The sequence below is a fragment of the Antrostomus carolinensis genome, unplaced genomic scaffold, assembly GCF_000700745.2.
Source record: "Antrostomus carolinensis isolate BGI_N321 unplaced genomic scaffold, ASM70074v2 scaffold8139, whole genome shotgun sequence".
Lineage (NCBI taxonomy): Eukaryota > Metazoa > Chordata > Aves > Caprimulgiformes > Caprimulgidae > Antrostomus > Antrostomus carolinensis.
This window is the reverse complement of record NW_010336362.1, coordinates 14,505-31,964: the sequence shown is the minus strand read 5'-3', so window position 1 is coordinate 31,964 and position 17,460 is coordinate 14,505. Positions and strand designations below refer to the sequence as shown.

At 38.4% G+C, this 17,460-nt stretch overlaps 1 protein-coding gene across 2 annotated transcripts in view; it reads right to left on the bottom strand.

The window, feature by feature from the left end:
• TECRL (trans-2,3-enoyl-CoA reductase like) overlaps positions 1-11,954 on the bottom strand; it is a 61,920-nt gene extending 49,966 nt beyond the window's left edge. For both annotated transcript variants that reach the window (XM_029086693.1, XM_010174815.1), the window contains exon 1: positions 11,680-11,954. In XM_029086693.1, the coding sequence (XP_028942526.1) occupies positions 11,680-11,913 (234 nt within the window). In that variant the 5' untranslated portion in view covers positions 11,914-11,954. The remainder of the gene's footprint in view (positions 1-11,679) is intronic.
• Positions 11,955-17,460: the final 5,506 nt, after the last annotated feature.

Genomic DNA, 17,460 nt, shown 5'->3' with positions numbered 1-17,460 from the left:
GACACAGCCAACCTGTTCTCTGGAGAGCTGATCATCTGTTTAAGTCAAGGGAAGCTGAAAGACTGTTAAACTTAGTACGCTCACAGAGCAGTGCTAGCTCAAAACAGAGCCCATGGTCTCCACATCCTGTACTCCTGACTATGTGTTGACTTCAGGGCAGCGCTGCTTTCAATCAGTACAAAATTTCTAGTCCAGCCCTTCTTAGCAACTCTATCTTTACATCCATTTCCTATTTTTCAACCTGAGGCTTTCAGTACTTTCTCTCTTTCAAATCCTGCTATGCCAGCCATGGGATTCAAATCACCTAAATTTAGCTATAAAAAAATTAGTCTAAACTTGTGTTTCAGGTCTACCTGTAGAACCATTCACATGCCTTGGGTGTTTAAAAGTTACAAGGTGCCTGCCGTGATCTGCGCTTACAATGGCCTGCTGCAGCAGGAGAACCAGTAAGCGTATCCATGTGGTGTGATGTGAACCATCACACAACACCTCCCCTACATCCGAAGCTGGTGCTTGAACTGTGTAGCTGCAGCTGGGGAGGACTGTGCTCTCCAGAGAGGCAGAGCTCATTAGCAAGAGCACTGCTGTGCTCCAAACTGCTTTAGGCTAGAGCTGGTTTAAATCCTGCCAGAGCACGTACTTGCTTGGTTAGTGGCAGTCTGGCAGCTCTGCGTGGCACTGTGCTGTACGGGCTGCGTGTGCCTAGGGACGGCCCAGATGACACAGCCAGCCAGGAGGGCAGGAAGTCATTTGCTTTATGGGCCAGCTGGCTTAGAGAAGGACCCTTCCACTTGAGACAAACTGCACAGATCACAAGTTGAAAAATAACACAAATACCTTCCTCTTCTGAATGGGCCATGACAAAGAGGAATCGCTGTGTCTTTTCCCAGGCAGAATAATGAGGCTATAGCCACAAAAGAATGAAATACATTTTTTTACGATCTTGATAATTCTGTGTCCTTTTTTTTAAAGACCTCATAAAACAACCAGTGAAGTTATAGTTTCTAATATTGATCAATGTGAAGATGGATGCTGAGACATCAGCTTATTACTAAGAGTGTCCTCTTCATAGACCATTAATTATCTTTTGTTCTTTTCATTGTACGTCAATATGAGCTAAAGAATTGTAAGGACTGGAACAGCATCTGCTCTTATTACCCTTTGTGCTAACTGAATAAAACACTCTGGAACATTTCACTGTAATTATTAGTCTTTCTCTTCTTTTATTCTTTTAAATTATTTCTGAAAGTGTTCTAACTTTTCCTCTATTTCAGCATTTTTCAAATATGCAAAGGGAAAACAGAGTGAAAGACCACCCTTAGTTTACTTAAAATAAACAGATTTAATTGTAATAAACACATCTTACTTGACACGTATCTCCTACATCTGATGGTTCAGACAGTTTTCCCTCCAACTTTTTAACTTGTAGTCTAACACCAGATTTTAAATACAGTTAGTTTCTAGTAAGTTGTTATCATGTATAAGGTTCAAGACTACTTTTTCTTCACAAAAAAATGTTATGAAGAAATGCAGATTTTACAGGTGTAGGCTGCATTCATTACACTTTTCATTGAAAAAAGGATGATTTAAAAACCTCAAATCCTGTTTTTCCTGTACCTTCACAACAAAAAATGCTTTTACTTTTCTATTGGAAGTAACTTTTCATTTTTTAGGAATTCAAAAATGAAAGGACCTTCTGGTTCATCCATTCCAGTTCTATCCTTCCTTTATGCAGCAATGCACAAAGTGTCACATTTCTTTTTAAGATTTAAAATACTGTATTAGTAACTTGGGCTATGAATCAAGGAAGAGCACTAAGTGGAAGATATTATGGGAACTTAATACTGCCTTTTGTGAGTGCAAGCTAATCAGGTAGTTATCCACTTTCATACCTCTTTCACATTTATAAGTCAAGGAATTATTACAAATCTGGAGATCTGTATGTAATTGCATCACACAGTTCTTGCACTGAAGAATTAGGGGTTAGAGGTTAGCAGAATATCAATAAGAATTTGAATAATAGAATTTTAGCAAATAAGTGATCTCTCATTCAACATTTCCCTTTGAATATTTTTTTCTCTTTATGACATGTCAGTACCACTGCACTACCGAGTCACCTACTATCCAACAGGCAGTCATTTTCCGTAATTGCAGAAATTCAGAAATTCAGCCACTCCATTTGCTCATTAACCACAGATGGCCCCATCTTCAGCCAGGGCAAATTTGTTCAAAAGGGTGACATCAGCTTATTGCAGCTGAGGATCTGACCCCAAAACAGATAACCAGCTAATGGGAAAGACAGGTAACTTCCAAATTCAGCACTCCACAAATGCTTCATCATAACTGCTTTTGCACTCTGTCCTTGCTGTATTACTAGAAATAAGCATCGTTTCACAGAAAGTTAAATCAGGAAAGCACATGTTCTAATTGATCTCCTCGTTTTGTGAATTTGGCTTCTAGATCAGATTATTTTTTCTTACTCCTTAATTTTCAAAGACAATATTAAAAATTTGGTACTGTTTTACTGTAACCTCCCTCAGTGTGTCCCACACTGCTCTCTTGTTAGCTTGGTGAACCAGTGTGCTGGCATGACCAAAGAGATACGAATAGATGAGCTCACCGTGGAAAAGAAACAGAAGTAACTACATATAGACAAGCGTTGTCAGCAACTACACAAAGGCTTTATATAGAATTTAATATTTTACTCAGTAGACTGCAGTGAACTGCCTACCAAACAGTTAGCTCTGATCTCAAGCCAGTCTTTCCAGAAACTGGAGATATTCAGAACTATGGTTTCAGCTCAAGCTGGTTCCAGTATACGTGACTAGAGGGCTGTATCACTTAGCAATCCCGTAGATTATGATGTGGTCACATGAACTTTGGCATATGAGATAATCCAACTGAATATTTCCAGTGACTATGGGTAAAATTATCTAAGAATACACATAATCACATGCTTGCTGGGTGCAGTCATGGTAATTTACACTAGCCAAGTTTGTCTCTAAAGATGTTATATTCTTTTTGTACTGCTAGCTGGGTACTTATATTTAAAAAAAAAAAAAAAAATCCTCTCCCTTTGCAAGAAATGTTCTGAAAAAGTGTCAGACACCAGAAAGAGCTTATTCTTCCTCTGCTAAAGATGAGAGTGGAAGTAAAGAGAAAGCAAGCCATTAGCAGACAAAAAGCATGCGGGTCATCCCTCAATTCACAGAATTCACCACGTTCACTTATTTCTGAGCAAATCTGACTAGAATTGATAAGCCTCCACAGCTTCTGAACTTCTGCTAAAGGGAACTGAGTAAGGCTGCTGTATTCACCTTGAGAGCTTAACAGCAGGACCAGTCAGGAAGCCTCTGTCACAACACTTTTCTACTAGGGAAATGGAATTGTTCTGGCAAAACTCTGGATGTGTAAACTTGTATTGACTTCAGGTTTTAAAAATGAAATAGAAAATGGTTTGTTTTTGGTTTTTTTAAAAAAATCCTCCTTCAGGAACATGCTGAAAATGAATTTTGTTGTGTTATTTTCATTTCCTTTTATTTCTCATCGGTATGGAACTTCCATTACTTTTGCATTATTTTGTGACAAGTCAATCATGATAGTATAAAATAATATCACACATGGCTTTCATGCCATGGAAAATAACCCAATAGGAAATAATATTCAAATAAATACAGTATTAAATTGTAAAATAAATTGCACTCAAAATTAAATATTTATTGTGTCATAACAGATTGAAATACTCCAAAATTAATTTGTAATATGATCTTTCCCAAATTCTACCTCATCAAAAATTGTAGACTAATTTAAAAAACAAAACAAAACAAAAAACCAACAAACCACTGATTTTCACCAATTCTTCTCAGGAAGAAAATGAGGCTTAGGGTCTTGTTTGGATTTTGATTGCCAGCCCTAGCACAGATTAAGCAAACAGATTAGGTGTAAAATCTCTCTGAATTTGTCTTCCCTTTTGTATCAAATAGCTGTAGAGGTTTATGTTTGCTTTTTTATACCTGTGTAAATTGTTAACATATAAAATCAAGAACTGCATCCAAGAAACTCAACCAATACTTAGGAGTGGATGATCACAAAATATTTGGGAGACAGTTAGAAATCTAAGTACTTTAGATGCCATTATACACCTAACTTTCAATTAGAAATCTAAGTACTTTTCACAATACTGAGTGCAATTAAGAGATGCTTGCTGTACTTCTGGTACAGATTCTCTGACTGCCACAATTTGTTCTCATGTAGCACAAGAGCTGTATATATTAAAAAGGGAAAGCTTGCATTTTAAGGACTTTTTTAAATCCAAAATTGTTTAAACATAGGCAGATATTTTATAATGACAGCATTAATATATACTGCTAGGTGTTTATAGATCCATTACTACATGGCTCAGGTATTTTGTGAAGAATCACAAGCCTGATTTCAGAAAGAACCTGAAGCATGTTCTGATGGACCAATAAATCATGGTCAGGAGTATTTTAATGCTACAATAATGCCCATATGAGATGCCATTATACACCTAAATTTCCACCATGGGTTGTGCTGATTAACCATTAGACTAATAAAAAAATGATAGCTCCCTATGGTCTTATATTACTTCAGTACATTCCTAATTTGCAATAATCTGTGAATTATCTTTCATGCAATAAGGCAAATGTGCAGCTGGGGTAAAATGTCATAAGTTTGTTGGGACGAGGACATTTTCACACTGACTGGGAATCTGTCTCTACAGATAGATTTTTGGCACTATTCACTGCACTGGTAGCACAGCTGGCTTTTACTGTTGGCCAGAATAGCTTATGTTCATGAAGAGCTGAAGCACCACCAGTGCCTCAAGAATTAATTCTCTTGTTTTTGCTGAACTTTGAATGAAGCTTTAATTTTTTGGATCACTTATTATTTTTCACTCTTTCTTTCTTCCCCCCAGGCTTAGACTTTTCTATGTAAAATAAGAGATGTATAAAACCTGTCATTGAAAGGCACTTCTCAGCTTTGAAAACTAGTATCAGCTGAAGCATTAGTCTTCTGTAGTAGCATCTGTAATTCTTTAAATTGTCCCTTTACAAATGCTAAATGCCCTAAAGTTACTAGCTTCTCCTCTCCCCATTCTCTCTCTTCTAGATAAATCAAAGGACATTTCTCCAGGTATCCCATTTAAAAAGCTATATTGAAACCAGAATCGTGACAGCAAAGAGCAAGCAGAAATTAATATGTCTAGTTGCCTCTTTTCATCTGAATCTGTAGCCACATTGACATTAAAAATATGTGAATTTCTAGTAGATCAGGAAGAAATTGGTGTAATGCATAGCTTCGACAGAATTTGAATATGTTTACCTACTTTACCAAGTGTAACTAATAACTGAGGAAGAACATACTATTGTCATCACCGACAGCACTGGGGGGTAGGCATAAGATTCAGTTCTTACGGGCAAGAAAACACACAGACTTTATAATGTATTTGTAAATGTAATTTATTTTCTTCTGGTGCCTCCCAGCAGTGAACAGATCCCTGTTGTGCAGGATGCTGTGAAAGCACACAGTAAAAGATACAAGCCGCCATGAAATCCTCCTTCCAAAAGAAATTAAAAAAGAGGACTTCCACAGCAACGAGCCTACATCCAGCTAGTTTTGTATCTCCTTTGTTCCTTCACCCCTGCTGTGGGAATCCCTAGCTTCTGGGACTCGGCATCAACGTGTGGTCTTACCATGGAAGCCCCCTCCTTTGACATAACTGGTTATTCAGTCCTTTTGGGCATCTCTGGCATCAGAGGCAGGACATCTCTGACGATAGGTTGCTTGAATAAGAAAGATGATAATCTTAAAAACCTTGTGCAGGAAATGAGGCCACTGTGAAAGTGCACAGGTTCTGCCCATTCTCCACAAGGAAGAATATAGGGTCCTGTGAAGTGAATATTATAACTGCAAGATTTAGGAAAACAAAATAAAACAAAAAACTATGCAGGCAATGAAAATATTAATCTCTTTCCTGGGAAAGGACTTCTTTACTATACTTCCCTAGAATGAAGCAAATGAGGAGAGTCTGATGTACAAGGTAACGTCCTGGTACTGCAAAGTGTTCCTTTGCAGAGTTTCATTGTGTACTTTAATGATTGCATTTGCTCACCAAAAATGAATGTGGTATGTCTAATCTCCAAGTCATTATGTGAGAAGATATTTTTATTTGCTAGAGATGACTATGTAAAAGAGAGGTGGTGATGACCGTTCTCCTTGGCTGCTCACTTTCTGTGACAGAGCTGCAATCCAAGGGTGAGAGTAATAGATTTCTGATACTGGAGATGCCATTTCTGCATGTATCTGATTTTGCTGTCATGCTACTGTAAATTCATTATATTGTTAAACCAGTGTGCAGATACAAGGACACTATTGGTTTAGGTGCTTTACAAACAAAAAGTGCTTGTGAACTTCAGAGTCAGACAAGCCTTTCAGAGTAATCAGAATAAACCCTAATTCATCTTTGGCAAAAGATAAAGTAATACATATCCTGTGTAATATTTAACAGCAAGAAGAGTTGTATATATAAGTGACTGGACTGATGCATAGACTTGTGTTATGCTGGGCCTGACAAAAATGTGTAACAAAAGGTCAGGCCTTATGCAAGGGTCCTTTAATTTAAGAAAAATAACAATGTTCACATGACTTTCCTTGCGGGCATTGCATGGCGTGTCTCCACTCACAAACACATAGTTAAGAGTTCCTAGAGTATATATGGTTAACCACAAGCATTTAACTATCAGTAACTGGATTTTCCAACGTTCTTTCAGAGGGAGAGAGCACTGAGTGCATGGAGGGCTGGTTTAAGGAACAGTAGGAAAGTAGCTTCCATTATCTTTGCAGCACACCAAGAAAAGAGGCTCTTTCCTGCACACCTTAGGAAGCAAGCTCTCTTCTCAAGTGTTCTGGAAAGGAGGGCCACTGTGTAGCAGCCAAAACCAGAGTCTGCACCTCTGCTTATAGCTTAATTTGAAAAATTGTATAACACAGAACTACCGAGCTCTGCAACTTTTGACGGGAAAAAGCTTTCTCTGCTGGTTTCCCCAAAGGTGATTTATTCTGTAAAAACTATATTGTGTAACACTTCCTGCCTTAAAAGCAACTCATGCAAAATTAATTACATTGCACTATGTTTGTGGGAAAATACATTTTACTACAAGTTAATTTGAAGAAAAAAATATTATACAATGAATGCTATAGCAGAAACAGTTACAAGTTGCCTTAACAGCATTTATAAATCAAATCACTGCACATCAATAGCTTTAAAACTAACCTACATCAGGCTTTTGGAATAATGTACAAATAAACCAGTTTTTGAGTAGCTATGTATTTTTCATAAGTTGTGGCTGACGATGAAAAATGTGGATTATTTGTTAAAAAATACAAAAAGGAATTATTTTCTTTCATTTTTAAGGCTTGATGAATTTTGCATGTTCCGTTGTTTTGTATAGCTTTTGGGAAGTAATATGGGAGCCAAAATCCTTAGACATTTTGGGACTCTTTTCACTGAAAATATTTCTAACAAGAAATCACTAATTGCATGCCCTCTCCTTTTTACAGACAGACAGGAATTTCATCCATAGAAATTAATAAATTGTGAGGAAAAAAGAAATTTCTGATCATCTAGGCTCATCTGCTGTTTTACACTGGCCAAAGAAGAAATTTATTCCTTGCTGAATACTTCTTTTAATCCTTGAGCAAGAAACCTGTGACTCACATTTCAACCACAGAACATCTTAAAAAAAAATCAATATTGATTTGCATGTTGAAGAGACTGAAGATTTGCCACAATGCCCAACTGTTACTTATCACCCTTTGACTGACTGTCAAAATCTGGGCCAAATTTCTTGGCTAGTTGTGGTTTTAAGCCACTGTCTCTTGTACGGCCTTCCTGTGCTTGGGTAAACACCCTTCTGTTCTGAGAAATCCTCTCCTGGGCTGTAGAGGGATCTGAGGTCACCAAGATGCTCTGTGTACAGCCAAACCGTGCTAGGCATAAGGACACTGTCCTGCCTCCCTGGGAGTGGGAAGGGAAGGAAGGAAGGAAGGAAGGAAGGAAGGAAGGAAGGAAGGAAGGAAGACCCAGGACTCTTGTCATTCAAGCTGACCCACTCGCCTGGACTCGTGCCCGCTCGTGGGCAGTGCGCAGAGCAGGAGGCTGCTCATACATCTCCTCGAAACTTCAGTGCCTTTGGTCCCCCTGCTACCTTCACATCAGTGTGGATACCTCTGCTCACGTGAGTACAGTCCCAAGGTACCTCCTCTCAGCATCTATATACTGCTTTTAAGGACAGATGGACAGGGTTGTAGCCTAGGTTTAAATTAGCTTTCTCCACTAACTCCTTTTGGAAGCCTTTTCCCAACTGGCAAAGGTAGCCCCCCTTTTGTCTATAAATCGCTGGCGCCTGCTGTCCTGCCAGTAGTAGTTTGGGGACATTTTTTTAGAATAACTAAAAAAAAAAAAAAAAGACAGGTTTGTTTCCTCCTTTCTCTCCCCACCCCCAAAATCTGAAGCCTCTTTTCCATGACATCTCACCTCAGAATTAACTTCTGTATCAAGCACAAATCTGGGAAAAGTTCTCACACTGCTATTATTTCTCCTTTAAATTCTCTAAGTAACTCACTGGAAAAGTTTGTGTGTACCAAACTACTTGCATAATGTCGTATCCATAGCAGAGGAAGTCCCCAGAGCAGGTTGATAATATTAAATAAAATAAATTATACTCATATAAAGAAGTCTGTGTTCTAAGTACACGTGTGCAAAGGGAACTGCCAGTGTTTCTGACTTTTGTGAGTTTACTTCGGGTTTTGCGAGATTAGCTCCTGGAGGGGATGACTACTGGGACAAAATGTCTGGGGTTTTCCTCTTTTACTACTGTCTTTCAGTACTTTTTTCTGCTTTTCCTGACTGTGGAAAAGCCTGCAGTATGATGTGAATGTATCTTACTGGCTTAAAAATCAGAAAAATATATATTTATTCTCTTCCTTTAAGCCAATCTTAAAGACGATCGAGACCTTACAGTATATATATAACCGCTCAGTTCACTTAACATAAGTGACTGATCCTTCCCCAAAGTATAAGATGGGTAAGAGAGAAAAGAAAATAATGTTATTTTCATTTTACAGATGGAAAATTAATTCACAGTTATTTATGCTGGACCCAAAGCCTATTGATGTCAATTGATTGCTCGAGATCACAGAACTGAACACACCTCTTCTAAATCCCTGACACTGCATTGAGCACAAGACATCTTTTCTTTCTAAATACCAAAATTAGTTAGATGTATCATCATTTTGTGGACTTTACAGAGCTCCCACTAATCTGAATATGGTTGAACTTGATGATCTTAAAGGTCTTTTCCAACCATTATGATTCTATTCTATGAATAGGATTCATATGCATACGCAAGAGTCACATAGAAACTAACCCTCTGGAGGCAGTGACTGGTATTTAACCACACAGCAACAATCATCTAATCACTCTGCCTGAGTTTCTGTTGGCTGGAAAGAAAGGGGTCTTCTGTCTGCCATTATAGTATAGTTCATTGCTTTAGATTTATTAATCTGAGAATATTACAAAGGTATTTACTAAACTGTAATAGTCTGAACTACTAACAGTATGCAATAAGAGTGTAAATACATAAATTTTAAAATCTATGGTTCCTATTCTCTCCTATTATAAATCCTGACAAGTAATAATTACATGCAACCCTGAGAAATGAAGCTAATCATAATTATCTTACAAACAGAAAACAGTCATTTTCTAATGTCATGTTGGGTCTGTATCAATATTATATTTAATTAAGCAGAAGATTATGCAAAATCCAGTAAAATGTCTCTTGTTTGCTGTAATAACCAACTGAAATGAAGTTCACCAATACTAACAAGCATTCATGAAAGTAAGGAACTCAACTTCTGTACTTTCAGGGTTGCCTTAGGAAGGGATTATCAGAGCAATTTAAAGGATTTAGCCAGGTGAATGTGCTTTCAAAATCCAAATTCTTCAGGCAGTCTTGGAAATCTCAGCCTTGCACTATGCTTGCACCAATCTCTTGGTACTCTGCCAAAAAAAAAAAAAAATAGTCCATGCTGCTGGCCTTGGCCGTGTAAATTGAACATAGATTCCTGAGCAGACGCTTTTAGTTTACAGTTGTTATTGCTCTCTGTGTGTATTTTACCCCTATATAGAGAGTACTTTGCAATCACCACTCACAACTCTCTTTCCACCATTACAGGGACAGAGTCCATGGTTTGGAGAAGGTGTAGAAAATGCTCAGGCTCATCAAAATTCAGAATAAAGATTAAAATATAGGTCTGCTGTTGTCCCAGCAGATTACACTCCTTCCATGCATCATGGAAGGATTCTTGAAATGTGGCTCTTTGCACAATTCTTTTTCTGTTAATATGTTTCTTTTAATGACATTATAGGAAAGCTTCAGGTAAGAAACAGACTCAGTCATTTTTTGGATCAAAACCTTAGTCAGTATAGTATTTAGATAACCCTTTTGAATAACTGGGTAAATATCACTCAGTAAATTAAATAATGCAAATGCTATCATTGGAACTGGTATTAACAGTCATCATATTTGTGTGATCATTTTGTATGTTTCCCCTTTACCTAGATTTTAAAAATCTCAAAAAAATATTTTGTTCCATTAAGAATGAATAAATGAGACATTTACCTAAATGGGACATTTTGTCCCATTAAGAATGAATAAATGAGACTAGGCATACAAATTGCAAAAAAACCCTTTAAAGAATCAAGAACACTAGAAATCTGGTAGTATCCAACTCTGCATATTTCAAAGGCACTAAATTAAACATTTGAAGCAAACTTATCCACCAGTGCCAGCTGTTGCCAGTGAGGATAAGGGAATTTTTTATTTTTATTTTTTTTCTTCTAGCAAAACAGTAAGTCTCAAAACTCTACCATGTTACTGAAAAATCCTGTAGTCTAAATAGATTAGGATTCCCATTTTCATAGCACTCAAGAGACCAGCTCTTCTGCTGAGGTATAATGAATCACAAAAATTGTGCTGAAAATATTTATGAAGCATTTCTTCAGCTGTTGTTTACTGTATTGTAAACTTCCTTCCTTCCTACCCAGACCTCTCATCCTCTTTATACAATTTGACTGTAGTTTATATTTTTTGATTCACATTATTAAATAATGCCTCTTTCAGCTAAGACCCATTGTTTGTTGCTTTGGGGGTTTTTTTAATCGCCAGGTTCCTGCCCAATCTGCTAAGTAGGGCACACCTGAGTACATTTATATACCAACAAGAATGCACAGCATTGCAGAGGTGCTAAACTTTACAAATGTATTAAAACTGAATATCCATTTTGAAGCAGACTTTTAAGTAACATGCTCTGAAATAAACACTGTAATCTAAGTGCCAAGAGACAGCCTAAGGACATATCTTGAGTCCACAGAGCAGCCAGGAGGTCTAAAAGAAATCAGTGTTGGATTATTTGCAAAAATCCTGGAGAAAAACAGCCAAGGATTGTGACTAACGAGAAGTTGTGAGTATCTTCCAGATAAAAGAATGAAAGTATTTCTATTACAGAGTAAGACCACACCAGAGTGAAAACAGAGTTCCTGAACTGGCACCGTGTGAACCAGGCACATCCCCAGCATGCTGGAAGAATAACACTCACCTTGTCCACAATGCAGATCTGCTTCTTGCTTTGCACATCAAGAATTTCCACTTCAAAGTAAGTGATTTTTGAATGTTTGAGCACTGGTGGTGATTTGAGATGGCCAGCAGAGAGCACAAGCTGAGAGAAGTTGAAAAAAGAGCGTGTGTCATTGTGGGACATGGACAGGGCTCCTCCATGAGCTGCAAGATCCCTCTTGTGTTCTGGAGCGCTGGGTTTCTGCCTCCTGTGCATGGTGTGACCCAGCACGAGCAATCATCATATCAACAGGGGACAGTTCCAGGGGGAAAATGTTTCCTCCCTGCATCAGTTAAATACAGTCGCAGACTGATGAGACACGAAAGGTCAAGTGGCGTTCCATTTTAAGAGTACGGTCTTATTTAGCAGGAGTGAAAACAATGGCTCTGTAATCCATGTCTATATTTAACCTGCTATTGTGACGTGCTATATTGCTGCAGCTTTTTTTTTTTTTTCTTTTTATTTAAACCAGCATTTGAAACAATGAATCTAGAGATTTCCTATTAGAAAAAGTCAGATCCTGAAATTCCAGAGCCCCACAGGAATCTGGAATGAATGCAGCAAATTCCACTACTATCTACTAAGACAGATGTTTAAAAGTATCCTCATGTATGTGTATGTATAGGCATGTGTGTTTATATATATGTGTGTGTGTGTGTGTGTATGTATAGGCATGTGTGTTTTTATATATATATATATATATATATATATGTTTTAAATGTGTGTGTATGTATGCACTCTTAGTATGTACCTACAAAATTATGTCAAATGTCATCTACTCTAGAAATATTTACTAACAAAATGCCAGGAGTCCATCAGCAAAATTTAGGGGTTGCTTGCAAATGTGGAGAGTATCTTGTACCTGTTTGTATTTAGTACTATGGACCCTCTGTTATTTAATGGTGTAGAGCTTTCCTTGTAGCTCTGCCAGGAAAACTCAACTGAAGTAAAGGAAATTATAACCATAAAGGCACTAATTCAGGGCTTGGATCACTTTGCTATTTTCTTATTCTTTCCTGATAATTAATTTTCACAAAGCAAATCTGCAGCAAAACAAAAGTAGCCTTAATGGTAAAAATAAGGATTACTTAAAACAACATATTTTCCCTAAAAGAACTTCCTCAAGCCTTGTTTAAACTTCATTTTTCCTTTTATGACCTTTTTATAGGATTTAATAGAATTAGCAGCACTTTTCCATCCTGAAATTCTCCATAAATTTCCCTGGGCTGACTAGGATTACAGTATTAGAAGGGCACCATGGATTTCTGCAGACAACTCTTTCCAGTGGAGACACAGGGTAAGTTCTGAATACATTTCTATATGGTAAAACCTCAAGGAAACTACAATCACTATTACAAAAATCATATAGGTTTGTTACACTAAGGAAATTTCTTTAATTGAAAAAAAAAACCTTACACGAGATAAAAGTGACCACACAACTAATGCCCACTCTGGGAGGCAGGGTTGGGACCAGAACAGGTCTCTTTTCTTTGATTCTGCTATAACTAACAGAAACTTCAGGGGTCACCACATCTTGTCTAGTAACACATGACAAGAAGCTCTGTGAAAAAATTGAGAAACTACTTGATGCCATTGCAAGAAATAAAAATGAGAGTGAGGGGGATCCCCAAAGGATGGCAATTTCCAAACTTCTTCTGACAATATTGACAGATATGCTCATCTTCACATGTATGAGTTATCTAGTTGCTGTTGATGAAATAATCCATGCTACATCAAGTTATGTATGTGCTTAAGTTCTGGAGAATCAAACCTGCATACATGTAATGTGTCCTACTTATAGATATATGAAGAAGACATAGGAGAATGAAACAATGAATTAGCAGGGGCTGAACTTGTGAACAGATCAGAGCTCAGCGGTAACAGGACTGGGCATCTGAGATGACAAAATACTTGCAATACCAAGAGCTAGTCTACTTTATGATTCTTTAGCCAGTTGTTCTGACTAAAGGGCTAACCCCCACTCATAACTAAGATGCTTTATGTCCATATGACGTGACAAACTTCTGTGTAGCTAAGGTCCGAGAGAAGAGTCCCTATTACTTGTTGATGCAGTCATGGAGCCTTTGAATGCCTTCACTGGCTTTCTTAGTGGAAAGCCCTGACTGTGGGAATACAGATGTATAACAATATTGGTCACCTAATACAAATAAGGATTAAATTTTGGCTAAACTGAAATCAATTCGTGTCTTGTAATTGATGCAGAACAAGTCAGCATCTAAAGAAAAAAAAGTTAGACTTGAACAAGATTATATTGTGATCAAAGAAGTACACTTGTCTCCAAGTTTAGATGAAAAGTGTGCAAGGAACCACCACCTCAGCAGAGTCAATAGAGCAAGCAGAAACTTTGGTATAAGCTAGTCAGAACATAGAGAGTGACAAATTATTGCCTAACTGAAAGGGGCCTGCTAAAAACAGCCAGGTAAAGGTAACAGAACACACAGGTCCTAAATTCCAAGTGTGAGATACATTTATTTGAACACACTACTATAAGGAAACTGTATAACAAACTGCTGTACAAGAGATGAGACAAACTGATATCCCCTTTTAGCCATGAAATCTATGAATCAGTGAGCTGTAATAGCATATATTAATACATTTCTAAATTTATTTCAAGTCAAAAGCAATAAAGAATAATATTGATCATCATGGCTAATTTCTGTGTGTTCTGGTGTTGCAGTCACTACTGTGGGTATATTTAGATCATTATTTAAAATCATAACATCTGAGCTGCTGCTTCTGAAAAAAGCTTTTGATTTACTGTAGACATATAAATGATCAGATTTTTATTACTTACCAATGAACACTTGAATATCTGAACCAATTCCAGGAAAATGCTTGTAAAAATATATTTTTGGTTTTTCAATCTAAGCTAATCATATGCAATTTCAATATTTTGATAAACACAATCTTTACATTTTGCTGACAGAAACTAATAAGGCTTCTCTGGAGGAGACTGGCTGTTTCCTCACTGTATTAAATTATGGGTCTAGGATTAGACTGCAGTACCATGTCTACAGCAAAAATAATACTTGCATACAAGGTGGGTGAGAGGTACTCTACCAAAAATAATCAGGGATAGAGTTACTACTGATAAACTAAGCTCTAAAAGGGAAATGCATAAAAGCAGTGGAGATTTTACCATTAATGTGACAAGTGCTGCACTTGCTTGAAATGTCATCAATGGGTTTGGATGTTCTGGCTTGATGTGAAGTAATTCAGCCCATTCTATATAGAAGGGCACATAGAAAGGAAACATTATTACTGGGCAAAAGTCACATCTTCTATCTCATCTCAGTCCCTGACACTGGAGACGGGGAGTCCCAGCACACGGGGACAAGCGATCAGTCCTGTGGTGAGATTGATCGATCCACATTACATGGGTAGGCGCTGCTGTTCCTGGAGCTGTGGCAGGGCTAGTAGCCAGCAGTCACCGAGTCCCTGACCTCAGCTTCATTCTGGGACTCTGCAAGGAGTCAAAGAGCACTCAGCAAGAATTAAATCATCTCTGACAGCTTCAACTCGCACTGCAATTCCTGCCATATAAGGGGCTGATATTTTTGAGGGGCCATCAGGATGGGCATAACTCTTCTCAAACTGTGGCTCTATCTCCTCTCCTCACTTGGAACTTGGCTGACATGAGCCATTTTGCAGATATGCAGGCGTTTTGTTAAGCCATCCTTCTGAAAAGCACTTTTTCCAGGAGGGAGGGAATGCCTGCCCCCAAAACATGCAGCAGGGCCATCATTTCTGGTTAACTAAACCGCTGGCATTTTCACAACAAAAGCAACACCTGTAGTGGACTTTTTGCACTCTTCTAATACAATACCTTGAAACAAGCACCAACCTGTGCAGGTCATGAGAAGACAGGTAACAAAGCACCGGGCAGGGACTAAGACTTAGCATTCAGTTTCTGCTTATGACACTGATTCCCTGTGAGGTGTTAGGGACCTGCTGTTTTTCCTGCTTTTCCCTTCCCTTTCCACATGCCTTCTCTGCTGAGGCTCTCTTGCACTTTGCATTTTGCAGACAGCCTGGCACAAAGGGATTTCAAAAGCTCTCAGCTGGGGCCTTAAGGCACTTCTAAAGTTTCTTTTCATCTTTGGTCATGTTTTGTACTCCTCCTTCCCCAGAGAACTGGTCACCTCCTTTCAGTCTGCAGAATGTCGACTGTTAAGTCATCAGCAGAGGGTCATCTCTGTCAGTCCAGTTGCTTGTCAGCAATCCCTCACACATCACTATTTTATCCTGCATACTTCAAATGCTTGGTGGAAGCAGAGTTATTCCTTTCCCACCAGCTTTGTGATGCTGAAGAACTGAACAATGCACCTGAGACACAAGACTCCAGAGCCCACCACCCTTGTTTAGTAGATCAGCAGCCCATACACCTGGTACTGCACTTGATCTAATCAGCACTGCTCCACATCTCCCCACTTCAGTCTTGGATTTAATGTTTTCAGAGCCAGGCAGGAGCAATGCTATGCTTTCAGTCTGTTTTTACTGAGCTGTCCAAGGAGAATTTAAGAACCTGATAGAATGTACTCATTTGCAAAAAAAAACAAACAATAATTTGCTTGTCTGGCTCCTGGCTTTATCTGGCTGAGAGTTTAGGAATAGGCTTACCAGATTATTTTGGGAGCTAATGCTTTTAAATATTTGGTTTGATTCTGTTATCTATATCATATTAGTAATAACTAGAATGCATTTCTGAAGCATAGAGGAAATTTAAGCATGTGAGCCCAGCTGTTAGAAATTAAGAACATAGATCTAAGATTGCAATGTATAGCAGCATGTAGTGAATACCATTCCAAAATACTGGTTATAAAGGCAGCATGGTAAAAAAACAAACAAACCACCGAAACAAAACAAACAAAAAGGAAAAAACCCCCACAAACACTAAACAAACAAAAAACCCCTGCATGAAGCCATGGGATGTCTTTGCCTGCACATGCCTACCTTAGCAGCCTCAAAATCAATTTAAAGCATTCTATCTACATATACATACACAAAAGCCACTTAGAAGTTCTGAAGTGCTACTACTAAAACTACCTGGGTACTTTAATTTTCTCTCCTGAAGCTAACTCTCTTAATAAATAAGTAATGGATGGGATAGAAAGGCACAGAAGGAGAATGCACTAACTCTGTAATACAAAACAATCCTAAAGCTATTTTAAATAAAGCTGAAGTCAGAACTAGACCTCATCAGTGCTAAGGGACAGGGTAAAAGCAATACACGCTCTTGTTCTTGTTCCTCCCCTTCAGCTGCACTGGCAGGGCTCCTCAGCAAAGGATGACAGCCTTTCTCACCCTGTGAGCTGCGCAATGGAAAACATTACATGGCCAAAAGCCACAAGCCTCAGGCCATGTCCTTCAGAGGCTGTGGGAAGGGAGAGCCCAGGGAACAGCTTGCAAGCAGGGCTCAGAGATCTCCAGGGCCCCCTCCGTGCAGGAGAAGTTTTTACCACTGACTGCCAGAGCAATGGAGTGTTGCCAGCTCTTTAAAATCTCACTCGAGTAGCCTGCCTTTATCCCTCCGGCTTTGAAAATGGAAAATGTTTACTTTAAACTTTGGTGTGGGTGGTGCCAATTAGAAGCAAATTCACAGTGCAAATCAAATCCAAAGCCGACCCTTATTTTATCACCCACAGATATCCATAAGAGAAATAAGCAATACCAACAGACAGCCACAGTAATTCTATCTGCAAGAAGTTCAAAGAGAAACCTCCACCCCCAGCCCCTGCCACA